The 13081-nt window shown below is 40.9% G+C and overlaps 2 protein-coding genes across 7 annotated transcripts in view; both read left to right on the top strand.

Moving 5' to 3' along the window:
- Window positions 1-7113, top strand: part of tdrkh (tudor and KH domain containing) — a 31487-nt gene extending 24374 nt beyond the window's left edge. For 3 of the 6 annotated variants that reach the window (XM_031844062.1, XM_031844060.1, XM_031844056.1), the window contains exons 4-13: window positions 891-1092; window positions 1464-1603; window positions 1678-2002; window positions 2122-2288; window positions 2957-3132; window positions 3509-3573; window positions 3706-3857; window positions 3958-4068; window positions 4709-4763; window positions 6408-7113. In XM_031844062.1, the coding sequence (XP_031699922.1) occupies window positions 891-1092; window positions 1464-1603; window positions 1678-2002; window positions 2122-2288; window positions 2957-3132; window positions 3509-3573; window positions 3706-3857; window positions 3958-4068; window positions 4709-4763; window positions 6408-6463 (1449 nt within the window). In that variant the 3' untranslated portion in view covers window positions 6464-7113. The remainder of the gene's footprint in view (window positions 1-890; window positions 1093-1463; window positions 1604-1677; window positions 2003-2121; window positions 2289-2956; window positions 3133-3508; window positions 3574-3705; window positions 3858-3957; window positions 4069-4708; window positions 4764-6407) is intronic. The other 3 variants (XM_031844057.1, XM_031844059.1, XM_031844058.1) reach the window with 3 other exon arrangements.
- A 2134-nt stretch (window positions 7114-9247) lies between these two features.
- The window catches only part of mbtd1 (mbt domain containing 1), an 18979-nt gene continuing 15145 nt past the window's right edge, over window positions 9248-13081 (top strand). Inside the window, exons 1-7 of the mRNA XM_031843132.1 lie at window positions 9248-9554; window positions 10641-10845; window positions 10975-11108; window positions 11196-11310; window positions 11408-11490; window positions 11579-11696; window positions 12869-13003. Of these exons, the coding sequence (XP_031698992.1) occupies window positions 9534-9554; window positions 10641-10845; window positions 10975-11108; window positions 11196-11310; window positions 11408-11490; window positions 11579-11696; window positions 12869-13003 (811 nt within the window). The 5' untranslated portion in view covers window positions 9248-9533. The remainder of the gene's footprint in view (window positions 9555-10640; window positions 10846-10974; window positions 11109-11195; window positions 11311-11407; window positions 11491-11578; window positions 11697-12868; window positions 13004-13081) is intronic.

The raw sequence follows: 13081 nt of genomic DNA, 5'->3' as shown, positions 1-13081 counted from the left end.
TGTATGTGTATGCATGTATATATATGTATGTGTATGCATGTATATATATGTATGTGTATGTATATATATGTATGTGTATGTATATATATGTATGTATGTATGTGTATGTATGTATGTATATATATATGTGTATGTATGCATGTATATATATATGTGTATGTATGTATGTATATATATATGTGTATGTATGTATGTATGTGTATGTATGTATGTATATATGTGTATGTATATATGTGTATGTATGTATGTGTATGTGTGTATATGTGTATGTATACTCCCCTGTCAAGATGAGTTACTTTTTTGCAAAGATTTGTTTTTATTTGGTGAGGGTTGCAACTAATCACTACTTTCATTTTCAGTTCATCTGCAGAATTTTGTCTCTCCAAGTGTTTTGTACATTAAAAAAAGTTAATTATTTATAGTATAACAATTTCTAAATAATTGAAGAAATTCTTAAAACTCAAGTTATTATTGAGAAATGTTACTTCATCTTTCAATTTTATTTTGGAAGGCCCCTTTTCAAAATAAAATGTTGATATTGTGACTCTCAGTGGTTTAGTCACCATTCCCTTCCCCTGTCAGCCAAGGAGATGCACTCGCCCTCTTTTGAGGTAAATCACAGAAGTTAAAAAAAATAAGATTTAACTCTTGTTTAACAAATCCATAGAATGATGAAATAACATTTCATATTAAAGTCCCTCATTTTGACAATTTCAGAAATTTTGAAGATAGTGAGACACGCCCACAATTTCTCAGTACCCAAGAAGACATATTCAAGTAGCTTGTGTTGTCCTAAAGATAAAGGACAAAAGATGATTAACTTTCATATATGAAGAGGAAAGTCCTCTCCGGCAGCCTAACTGTGCTCGCCTGCTGTCTCTTTCTCTCAGGTGGCCCAGCAGTCCGGAGCTCATGTGAGGATTTTGCCGAATCCCGGGGAGGCTGGATGTAAGACGACTGTTTGTTTCCTGCTGCAGGGATCTCAGGAGCAGGTCTTGCTGGCCCGCTGCGTCCTGGAGAACCTGGTCACTGACTGCAAACCGGTGACCGAGGCTTTGGAAGTTCCTCAGACCGCCTTCGGACGTATAATAGGTAACTTGTTGTTGTTTTCTTTTTTTACTGCTGGCAGCCTATTCTTCTCATTAGCATAAAAACATTTGCATGCTAAAACTTACACTAGCCAATATGTTATATGAACAATTGGCAATGTGAAAGATGTTACTTATACATGTAGGGAAGATCCAACAGAGAATTATCACCCAACTCTGCAGTTCCCCTCTGACCTACAGAGCTTTTTAGCTTCTTTTAACTCTGCTAAATCCGCTCCAAGGATCTATTCATTGTTTGTTTGGCTCCACAAATGGAATTTGTTGATGGTAAGAAGAATATCGAATTGGTTTTAGCCCCATGTACTGTTTGACTAACCCAACGCCTGTGTGTGTGTCTTGGTGTGTGTGTTGCAGGCCGCGGCGGGGAGAGTTTGAAACTTATCACCAGGACCACAGGGGCCAAAGTAGCTTGTTCCAAAGAGAACACGCACGGCCCCGGGGCCAAGGGCAACGTGACAATCACAGGGACCAGACAGGAGGTGGAACAGGCCAAGGTGAGTAGGAGTCCCTCACGCCGTCAGTCCACTTGTAACAACATAAATTAAACTCTTTTACGATCTGTTCGCAGGAGCTGATTCTAGAGAAAGTCCGGGAGGACACGATGGTGAGGACAAAGATCTCACAGTCATCCGCCCTGCGGCAGAAACGTGGCCACACCGCTGTGAATCAGAGGCCAGACGGCACAGAGACAGAAGCCCCAGAGGGCTTGAACAACAACGGTCCTTACTCCCAGACAGAGAAGAATGGGCGTATCCATGCCAACGGGACCGCAGCAGAACCAGAAACAATTTTTGACAAGATTGAGGAGTTTAAAATCACCAACACAGCCAACAAGGAGGAGGAGGACGAGAGTGTCTCCACAGACTCCCTCTCTGAAATTTCTAAGTTCGAAAGTGAGTTCACTTTCTAATAATTGAGGAGACGATCCACACCGCAACATCCTCACTGAAACCTGTCCTTGAACACAGTCATATCATACAAAAATGTGTTTTTTTTCCTCTCTGTTGTCCAGTTCCCAGCCCAGACCTGAGCTTCCAGCCTGATGAACATCTAGAGGTTTATGTTTCTGCATCAGAGAACCCGAACCACTTTTGGATCCAGATCCTGGGGGTTCGTTCCCTTCAGCTGGACAAACTGACCGAGGAGATGACCCGCTTCTACAACAGTGGCAACCCCACTGTGAGGACTGCTGTCTCTTTTACATATATGACATAAACTGTGAGGCATCACTAGGGTAAAAGACACTGTGTGAGGTGATGGGTAGTTACTGCAGCCTGGTCTGCTGGTTTTGCCCGCTTATCAACACAGTTGGCACTAACAGCTGAAGAAGTGGCTGTAACACACAGCTCAAGGAGGCAACCCTTAGTGCACCATTACCGCAAACTCAGTCAAATCTGACCACACAGACTGGATGCATTCAGTGTGACTTATACTATCCGAGGATATCATTATCTCCAATGTCCACATTCTATGTGACCTCAGACTGGCAAATACTGAAAATGTCATCTGATCAGCCTTTATAGAGACCACCGATCAAACTATTTGGAACAAATTAATCAGAGCATCACTGGTGCATTGCAAACAGGAACTGCTAATAGCTAGTTCAGCATACTTATAATGCAGACAAAAAAAACAGGGCTCAAGTTTTAGCGCATGGCTAACTCACTGACTCCGACATTTAACTTCCTGTTAAGATCTCCCAAAGCCCCCAAATTATGGGAACTGTAGTTCCAAAAGTTACAGCATGAATATACCCCAGATAAAAGAAAGACAAAGTATAATAATAGGAGTAGTAAAAAATACAAACAAGTTGTGTTAGAAATAACAAGTGGGCTCCTGTTCTCCAGGAGCAGAGGGTGGAGACCATTGTGGTGGGGGACATCGTTGCCGCTCCATACCACGAGCACGGCACGTGGAACAGGGCCAGGGTGCTGGGAGTGCTGGGCTCTGGACTGGTGGACCTTTACTACGTTGACTTTGGGGACAACGGGGACATGCCCAGAGACAGCCTCTGCCGTATGAGGTAAGTCTGTAGATTACAGTAATACCTCCACTGCATTCGCTGTCAAGTAGAGGCTCTATCTCTTAACTATACATGTATGTAAGGGCTCTAATGGATGTGGTTGATGACAATGTATCAAATGACAATGTGAAAACTGAAAACAATGTTAAAGCACTTGTTTTCATACATCTGTAGAGACAATGATTATGTGTGGGCTGGGACATATCTGCAGCACCACAATATTTCATTTTAAATGCTATTTGGACACACATTTAGCCTTTAACAAACATGCCATTTCATAATCCCTGAAGGTCATATTACGATTATGATAATATTTTGATAAAATGGCTCAGCCCTAGCAAAGTTATGAATTGCTTTTGCTGCATTGATATTTCAGGAGCGACTTCCTCAGTTTACCATTCCAAGCCATTGAGTGCAACTTGGCAGGAGTGAGACCAAAAGGTAAAACTATCACACAGTCTTGTAACTCAGAAAAAGTAGAACACTTTGTGCAATATTCAGAAATAACAATTGATTGCTCTCCCCTCAAATTCCTGTTTTTCGCATTTCCTAAATTGTCCTCTTGTTGGTCAGGAGAGGTGTGGACTGAGGCAGCCCTGGATGAGTTTGAGCAGCTGACATACTGCGCCTGCTGGAGACCCCTGCAGGCCAAACTCTGCAGCTACTCCCACTCTGACGTCTCCTCCTGGCCCAGCGTCAAGCTCTACGACAACAGCGAGGGCAAGGTCAGCTGCTGTGGTTTTTTTATTCTTCTTTTGTGTCGCGTATCTGTGTTTGTCTGCTGTCTCCTTGCACACACCTTGTAAAAACAACTGCCTCTCTCAGACCGTAGATATCGGCGAGGAGCTCGTACGGCTGGGCCGTGCTGTCAGCTTCCAGGAGGCGGTGAACGTGACGACCGAGGGCAGCAACCTTGGCTGTCTACAGAGGATGCTGGTGATTCACTGAACACACTGGATTCATTCATTAACACTGATGAGGGAAAGGTTTAACGAATAACAGTTAACAGCGGTTTTATCTAAAGGCCAGTTTAATATCTAGATTTAAGGGACGCTAAAGGGACAATTATTACTTCTATTGAAACCACAAAATGTATTAATGATAATAAGAATTCTCTTTTTCTTGAATGCTTGCGTAGAGGCTGACGTAGAGCGGAAGTGATTAGTCGAGCACTCCGTTGACAGAAAATGATTTGTCCGCATCAAACACATTTACATCACATTGACCTGGGAGAACTTTCAGGCGGGAGCCTCCTATATCATCTTAAACTGGGACTGAAATATTTGAAAACATCCTCTACTTGTTGCTTTTTTATGTAATTATGTAAATGCAGTCAGTGGAGCAGCTGTTTTAACCATTTATCAGACCAAAGCATCTACGTGGAACACGTGAACATTGAGTCTAAAGAAACCAGACAAAAGCTTATCTCAACTGCATTTTTAAGCAAAAACGAAAACCCTAGCATTAATCCTTTTTAGTGAACAACAAACCACAACGTAGCCGACTCAGTACTGTCGCTGATACACACTTGTTGTTCTTTTCTCAAACACTCTGACATCTTCTTGTCCTCCTACAGGACGACGTGATCGGAGCCTCATCAGAGCTGAGTCTCTCCTGCATCAGCCTATCAGGTGAGTACAGTAACTTCCATTTCCCTCCTTCACTTAATATTTGCTGGCTTCTTTGATTGGGTGTGAATGGTTAGTTAGTTCTGATGGTAGTCCCTGCCATCAGTGTGTGAATGGGTGTGAATGAGGACATGTAATGTTGACACTAGACAGGAAACACTAGAAAGGCACTTTACAAATATAAGTCCATTTACCATTTATTAAAAAAATACAGATTGGATCGCGAATCCAAGTGGGACGTCAGTTGTAAGAGGCGGTCCTTAATGTAGGACACATTCCAGAACAAACTGCTAAAAGAATGTGGACCGCCTCAGAATGTGGTCTGAGCCATCTGATCTCAATGCGTCTGGAACGCTTGACGCATGCCGATGTCAGGTCTGAACAGTCTAGTGAGGAGCTGCACCAGCAACAACCTTCACATCTGCCAGAACATCTGTCAATAAGGAGATGACGAAGGATAAAGGAGGAGACGACAGCAGAGATGACGGAGAGAGCCGGTTCAGCTGGAAACAAATAATGGACCAGCGCCACCACATGTGCTCACAGCCGAAATGAAGATGCTAGAAGGTGAAGGGGACAAATAGGGACCTAAATGGAGCTGGAATAGATAGGAAAACAAGGTTTTGGGAAGACAACATTGGATAAAGATGAAATGGGAGTTAGTATAATGCCACATACAAGGACTTACAGAACCAGAGGGGGGAAAAAAACAGTTCACCCGAGCGTGAAGCAACGTCCAGCCAAGGCTCTTAACGGAGATGTGCAACAGAAATGTGGAACCGACTTTGTGGACGAGCGGCGAACAGGACGGACGTCAGATTTAAGCATTAACCTGTGCCCATTTTACAACACAGTAAACAGGTGCAGGTCAATGTTGAATTGGAACTCCTTAATTCACGTGCTGTGGGTGATTTCTGCTGGAGCTTAATGCATACGTAGGCCCAGCTGTCTCTCTCACACTCCACACTAAGCCAGAGGTGTTTCAGTTCAGTCCTCACAGCGCTCAGATACCGGGCCCTGTAAATGAAGTAACCGCTGGATAACGTATCAAAAGTATATCTCTCTAAAGACAATATTTAGCCCCCTCCCCCCCAAAAAAAGAGAAAACAACAACAAGCCAAAGGTCACACTTATCTGATCAGACAATAAGACAGAGTCTGAGCATTCAGTGCTCCAGATACGTTTCTGTTGGTGGAATTGTAATTGGAGGAATACTTCACCCCCCTGAAATAACCATCTGTATTTCAATTACTCACCCCGTTTTACCTTTAATTCCTGAAGCAAACTGGGTTTTTCTCGCATGTTTCCATGGTGAACAGAGAATTAAAAACTGAGATATTTTTGGATGAATTGAAGTATATGGGGGCCGTGTTTAAAGAGTTAAAAAGAAAAAGTTTTCTCCAAGAATTCAAGGTAAGACAGGGCGAGTAATTGATAAACAAATGATCATTTTAGGAGTGAAGTATTTCTCTTAAGTTCAATATGCGGCCCTATTAGTAGTTTATGACATTATCTCGGTGCATTACATGTTCAGTGAAATTACTCATCCCACTGTGATTCTCTGACAACCTTCTGAGTCCAGCTGTGCTGTTGTTGAGATGATTGCTAAATAGACGTTAACTGGAGTGTTTTCTCTTTGTCCAACAGAAGCTGCTTCAATCTCAGGAAGCGTCGACGATGTCATAGAAGATGAGCTGCTCTGAGACCAAAGACATGAAGAGACATCAAAGGTGTTGTTTCCTGGCTAGAGGACTGAATGAGTTGTAACATTCCACTCTGTCCATTAAAGTAAAGACCTCTCCTCCTCTTGTCTTCCAGAGACCGTCCACTCCTCAGCATCGGTTCAAATGTCTGACCCCAACCGCATAAATCCTCATTGTGAAGCCATATTATTCAGCCATATTCACTTTATTGGTGTTACCACAGTACAGTTGCTATATTTTGCCTTCTTGCTGTTGTGTTGTACAACACCGCTCTGCTACTATGTGTCGTTACTACGTTTCGTGTTCAAGAAATGACGAGAGGAACAAAAACAGAAAGCCAGTATTATTTTTGAAAAAAGCACTGTGATGAGTCGGTGGAACGAGAAGGCAGCTGATTAGCTAATGTCTATTTTTTCTCAACTTGTATGTATATTAAGATTGTCATGGCCTGTATATTTGGTCTGACAAGTTCTTATATTTTGGAAATGAAACCATACAGTATTATTGAATTTGCTCCGCAGATTTTGTTCGGTATAAAAATGTGGGATCTATTGAAAAGCATTCACTAAAGACAGAAGAACGTGGTAGTTTACCTTCAGAGGTGTAAAAGACTGCACTATATATGATAAAGGATTTATTTTATGTCACAAGAATTGTCTGCGTCTTACTTTGATATGCTGGTCATATTACAAATATATATTTCAAAATAAAGAAATGGATTACGATGAGCAAGACCATTTTACCCCAAAGCTGCCTTTACCAGGTATTTGGAGAAGGGTTTATTCTCTAGTTTATCTTCTTGCATAAATCCTAATTTCTTTTAAATTATAGTTTGAGTGGTACGAAACTGAAGTGACTTAATTGTAAAACAACTAGTTTCACAATGAATATCCCCTCTAATTGTATTTGTGTTGGAGAAGTTTTATTATCTGGTCCGTGTACGTTTTCATAGAACCAAAGTCAAATAACGAGCCACATTTGTTTTTTGTAAATTCCTCTTTAGTTTTTTCTTTTGAAGAGACTCAAAGAAAGACAGGTGACCCGGAAGTAAGAATATTTCAAAATAAAATTCAAAGCAATAGAATGACCGTATGCAAGAAATTCTTACTTACAGTCCCTGATGCAGGGTAACTTTAGAATACAAATAAATTAATGAATGTAAATAGATACATATGGTTAGATTGGAGTATGTCAGGAACAGTATGTGACTACAGGTGGTTTAATATTCATGTACCATACAGCAATAATTAACTTTTCTATTAATCAGTGCATTGTTTAATGCAATACAGTTTGTAATATAGTTTAATCAAAGACAATTTGTGTGTGCAGAGTTGTTGCTGTTGGCACTGATATTTATTTTCCCACCATATTCCGTTCCTTGCGTGAAGGCAGAGCACATCAGCCTGTAAAAGTAGACGCAGAGTAAAAGTGTTCACCATTTCTACCACTAGATGACAGTGTATTTAAACCATATATTTAGTTATATTTACCTGTGACTTTGTTAATTATCCAAGTTATCGATACAGATGTATTTAATGCAGTTTATTTCATCTGATATTTGATGTTGTTGGTTAATTATGGGAGTGAGCAGGTAACACTGTCAAAAGATGTGGATATTATGGGATTAATCCCAGTGAGTAGTAACATATGATGTATACATTTCTGTGATATATTGCAGATCCCTGATGTAGCTGAAATGATGTATGAAAGTTTGGAAACATCAGTTATCAACAAATGTGTATTTCTGTGATGATTGTGTTGGTAAATGGGTCACAATTGTTTGCTGATTTTTGAATTATCGGAAGCAAACTATCTGTTTTATTAAAATTTGAAGGAAAATGTCTTTCCATTAAAGGGAATGGTGCATTATGGGAAATTGCATATTGATAAAAAGATGAGTGATGAGTGCAGTGATGATATAGTAATGAAGGTCAAAATGGGAAGCACAGATGGTGCTATGACTAAGTGGTAACTGAAACAAGGTCCACTGAAGGCTGTTTAATAAGAATAAACCAAATGTCTATATTTTTCAACTGTCATTTATTGCCTCATGATCATCACATGCTTTCACTTCCATGTAGGTATGTTTGGTTCTGACATGACATAAAAATAACAAGTAAATACATGATGTATATAACTAGGTTGCAAATTAACCAACAACATCAAATATCAGATGAAATAAACTGCATTAAATACATCTGTATCGATAACTTGGATAATTAACAAAGTCACAGGTAAATATAACTAAATATATGGTTTAAATACACTGTCATCTAGTGGTAGAAATGGTGAACACTTTTACTCTGCGTCTACTTTTACAGGCTGATGTGCTCTGCCTTCACGCAAGGAACGGAATATGGTGGGAAAATAAATATCAGTGCCAACAGCAACAACTCTGCACACACAAATTGTCTTTGATTAAACTATATTACAAACTGTATTGCATTAAACAATGCACTGATTAATAGAAAAGTTAATTATTGCTGTATGGTACATGAATATTAAACCACCTGTAGTCACATACTGTTCCTGACATACTCCAATCTAACCATATGTATCTATTTACATTCATTAATTTATTTGTATTCTAAAGTTACCCTGCATCAGGGACTGTAAATAAGAATTTCCTGCATACCGTCATTCTATTGCCTTGAATTTTATTTTGAAATATTCTTACTTTCGGGTCACCTGTCTTTCTTTGTGTCTCTCTTCAAAAGAAAAAACCTAAAGAGGAATTTCCAAAAACTGTCAAAAAAACATCAAAACGTCCACGGATCTACTCTAGTTCTGTTGAGGCCATTAAACTGAGGAGGCCATTCATTCATTTCGATTGCAGAGTCCACTGTTTTGTTTCTGTGTGGGTTGATGACCTCCATTCCGGATTGACCAATTGCATGAAAGTAGGTTACACTCGCACATGCGCAGAGGCAGCAGAGTATTTTGTTGATATCCTGCTTGGTAGTATTCATTTAGACTTTGGTATTTCAAAACCAGAATTTATCCCCATCGTAGGGGTTTTATTTGCACTGGGCAGCACAGTTACCTAGAACGTTATCTATATGAAGGGCTGATGGAAGACACAAGGGATTTGGTAAGTGAATTTGAAACATTTTACGGCCGCGAGCCTCCGATTACAGAGGATTTGCTGCTAGTAGGCTAGCGCTACTCCTTTGTTGTTATCTGTTTGGTAGCTAGCTAGTGGGTCAGCCAGCGTTATTATCAGCAAGCTCACCCAAAAATAAACAAGTATAGAAATAAAGTAACATCACACTTGTTTTAACAACATATGTGTAGGTGTAGGTTTGCTACCCAAATTAAAATTGTGGTTTGCATTTATGGATATAAACTGGGAAAACAGGTTTCCGCTAGCTAGCTGCGCTAACGCTAGTTAGCATTAGGAGCTATTTGCAATAAGGCCTCTCCTAATTCCAGTGTATGTATTAGCTAGCTTTTCTATTTTGTACTGCTTACATTCAGCGTAGTATGTCTTTCCTGGCTGGTGCATTGTTTTATTTCTTTTAGAATTATTTCTGGCTCTGGCTAAATGATTTTTGTTAGCGCCGACAGATGGGATGCAATGCTCAGAGGAGGAAGTAGACCGGCCGGCTGTGTCAAAATAAACACTTTAGCACACTGTTCCGGATCATGTAACGTTATATTTAATGCGCAAGGCGTAATGCATTTTCAGATTTTCACGGCAGTCATTACAAGCAGATTTTGCATTTCAACATCTTTTTTTATTAATATTAATTTCTCATTGGCTTCCACAGCCAGCTTCCCAGGTCACATTCCAAAGCAGATGAGATTTTAATGAGATGTAAAATATCGTCAAGGTAAAAACTGTGCATGTACAATAGTTACCGGTACTGGATAAACATGACAAAAAGCCACTGGTCCCTATCCAGTGGCTAGCCCCTAATGCAAATATGTGCTGGTTTCCTTTGAGCTTTATGATCCAAAAGTGAATATATTTGGGCTTTGCACGTTTTTTGGGCCTAACAGCTTTCAATGTTGGGAAAACTGTGATGGACATTCACACCATTTTCTGACATTTTATTGACCCAAACTACATCAGAACGTAATCACAAAATTAATTGTTGAACATAATGGTTAGTTGCTGCCTTAAAATATTACATTCAAATTTGAACGTCTTTTTGTAATTTACTTGGGTGTAAAGGCGGAACGCACCCCACGTTCAGAGCGCAAGCGGAGAGACTCCTTCGGGATGTTTGATGGCTATGACAGCTGCAGCGAGGAGTCTACCAGCAGCTCCAGCTCAGAAGACAGCGAGGATGAGGTGGTGCCTTCCATCCCTGCAAGCCTGCCCATCATCAAGAACAATGGCCAAGTCTACACTTACCCTGACGGCAAGGCTGGAATGGGTCAGTGCATGGAAATATGTCTGGAACTTGTGCTTTGGAATATGTTATTATTATATTTTGCCAGCATGTTGCAATCTGAGATGATTTTAACAGAATACATGTGTCTGTTTTGTGGTCTCTGTTTCACAGCCACTTGCGAGATGTGTGGGATGGTTGGAGTGCGAGATGCCTTTTACTCAAAAACCAAGCGCTTCTGCAGTGTGTCCTGTTCTCGGAGTTATTCCTCAAATTCCAAAAAGGCCAGCATCTTGGCAAGACTCCAGGTAAGTGCATTGTTAGGCCTCCTACAACAACTTCAGATTAAACTAATATTATTGCACTAATATTGATATCTGCTTTGACTTTGCAAGGGCAAACCACCAACAAAAAAGGCGAAAGTCTTACAGAAACAGCCTCTTATGGCAAAGTTGGCTGCTTACGCTCAGTACCAAGCAAGTCAGCAGAACCAGGCCAAATCAAAAGCCGGTATGTTACCAAAAAGCAGTAGATACGATTAATAGTGTAACAGTGCTGCTCTGTTGAGATGTCCTCCAGCTTTACACTGTCTCTTGTTTTCTGTCAGTGGTCCCTGCAGAGAGCTTTGACTGGGGTCGGTATATCTGTAGCAATAACACAATCGGAGCTCCAGTCAGCTGTTTCAAGCATGTGAGTAAAAGCTGGACTTCAGTAGGTAGCGACCCCCAATTTCTGTCTTTCGTGATTTTTAAAACTCACTGCTTCCTCCGTGTTTCAGGCCCCTATGGGGACATGCTGGGGAGACGTAGAAGAAGGAGTGAGGATTGAAGTGACCAACTCTGATACCAACCTCTCCACTAAGGTGTACTGGATAGCAGAAATTATCAAGCTAGCTGGTAAGACCACACTTCCTCAGATAGCTAAAGGAAATTTGGTCAAAGGACAAATCTACCCTAAAAGTATCAATTAGTATTAGTATTTTCTACTTTTTTTTTTTTGTTTAGAATTAAAATTTTCATTCCTATGTATGAAAGGTGGGACTAGCTGATTTGGTCAAAATCGGTATCTTCCAATATGAATATGCTGTATATCACAATATGGCAAATGTACACAAAATCCCATGTAAAGGAATCACATTGAGGTTCAATACAGTGACACAATGCACATCAGTGGGGCACAGCTCGGACAGAAGTCGGTGAATTACTTTGACGATTTTCAACCGGCTTTGTATCATTGCATTGTGGGTGGTACGAGCAGCTGATCTAATTAAGTAAAACTCCGCTGCAGCTCAACAAGGGAAAACGTTTTTTATAAAAGGACTCGCTTCTGAAGATCCACTCACTTTGTCTCAGACATCTGGAGGCTTATTTTCACTGACTTTGGATTCTGTCAGTCATCTCGTACAGTGTTTGGTGCTAGTGAGGGATCACTTCATGGCCAGTAATATCGAGCGGAGAAATTACAGCAACCAATAATATTTTCAATGTACTTATGGCATATGAGTATTGTATTTTATAAGCTTCACATTTTTTCACGTCTTATCTCCTGCTTGGGACAACGATGATGTAAATCGATGAACATATGTCGTGTCATTATGACACGATACCGATGAACGTCAACGATCATTAAGCGTCAACTCTGTTAAACCTAACTATACATGCTAACATACACGTCATGCGCACAAGCACAACTGTATCTAAACAAATGCACTCATTCTGACAAAGTATGTTGACAACAACTTACAGTCCACAAGCCATGTTGTTGACACATCTTTGTATTGAGTTCCAGTGTTAATCGTCCTGTCACTGAATTTTTCATCAGCAGATTGAGTGAAATGTTTTATTATCCTTAAGACTTCTCATCCATAGTTACTTAAAAGTTGAGTTTCACATGCTCAATGACATGACACCTACAGTTCCATGACAACAGAGGAAACTTCATCTGATGATGGAGACCATGTGGTCGGGTTGAAAGTCTAGAAGGAGCAAGCTAGTGGACCCTGATTGGGCGTCGGTTTGATGACTGCTGTTTGTTTCCACGGTTGCACCGTGTTTTGTGTGTCGTGCAGGGTTCAAGGCTCTGCTGCGGTACGAGGGCTTTGACAACGACACCAGCAAGGACTTCTGGTGTGACCTCTGCATGCCTGAAGTGCACCCGGTGGGATGGTGCGCCTCGAGCGGCAAACCCCTCGTACCTCCAAAAAGTGAGTCGCGTGCCAAATGTGTGCACAGTCTTGTTCTTGAATGCCCGTGTCCTCGCGGGGGGGGGGGGGGGGGGGGGG

This window comes from Anarrhichthys ocellatus, unplaced genomic scaffold (genome assembly GCF_004355925.1).
Source record: "Anarrhichthys ocellatus isolate YVR2014 unplaced genomic scaffold, GSC_Weel_1.0 scaffold4, whole genome shotgun sequence".
Classification (NCBI taxonomy): domain Eukaryota; kingdom Metazoa; phylum Chordata; class Actinopteri; order Perciformes; family Anarhichadidae; genus Anarrhichthys; species Anarrhichthys ocellatus.
The sequence above is the reverse complement of the archived record's forward strand: the minus strand, read 5'-3'. Positions and strand labels throughout refer to the sequence as shown.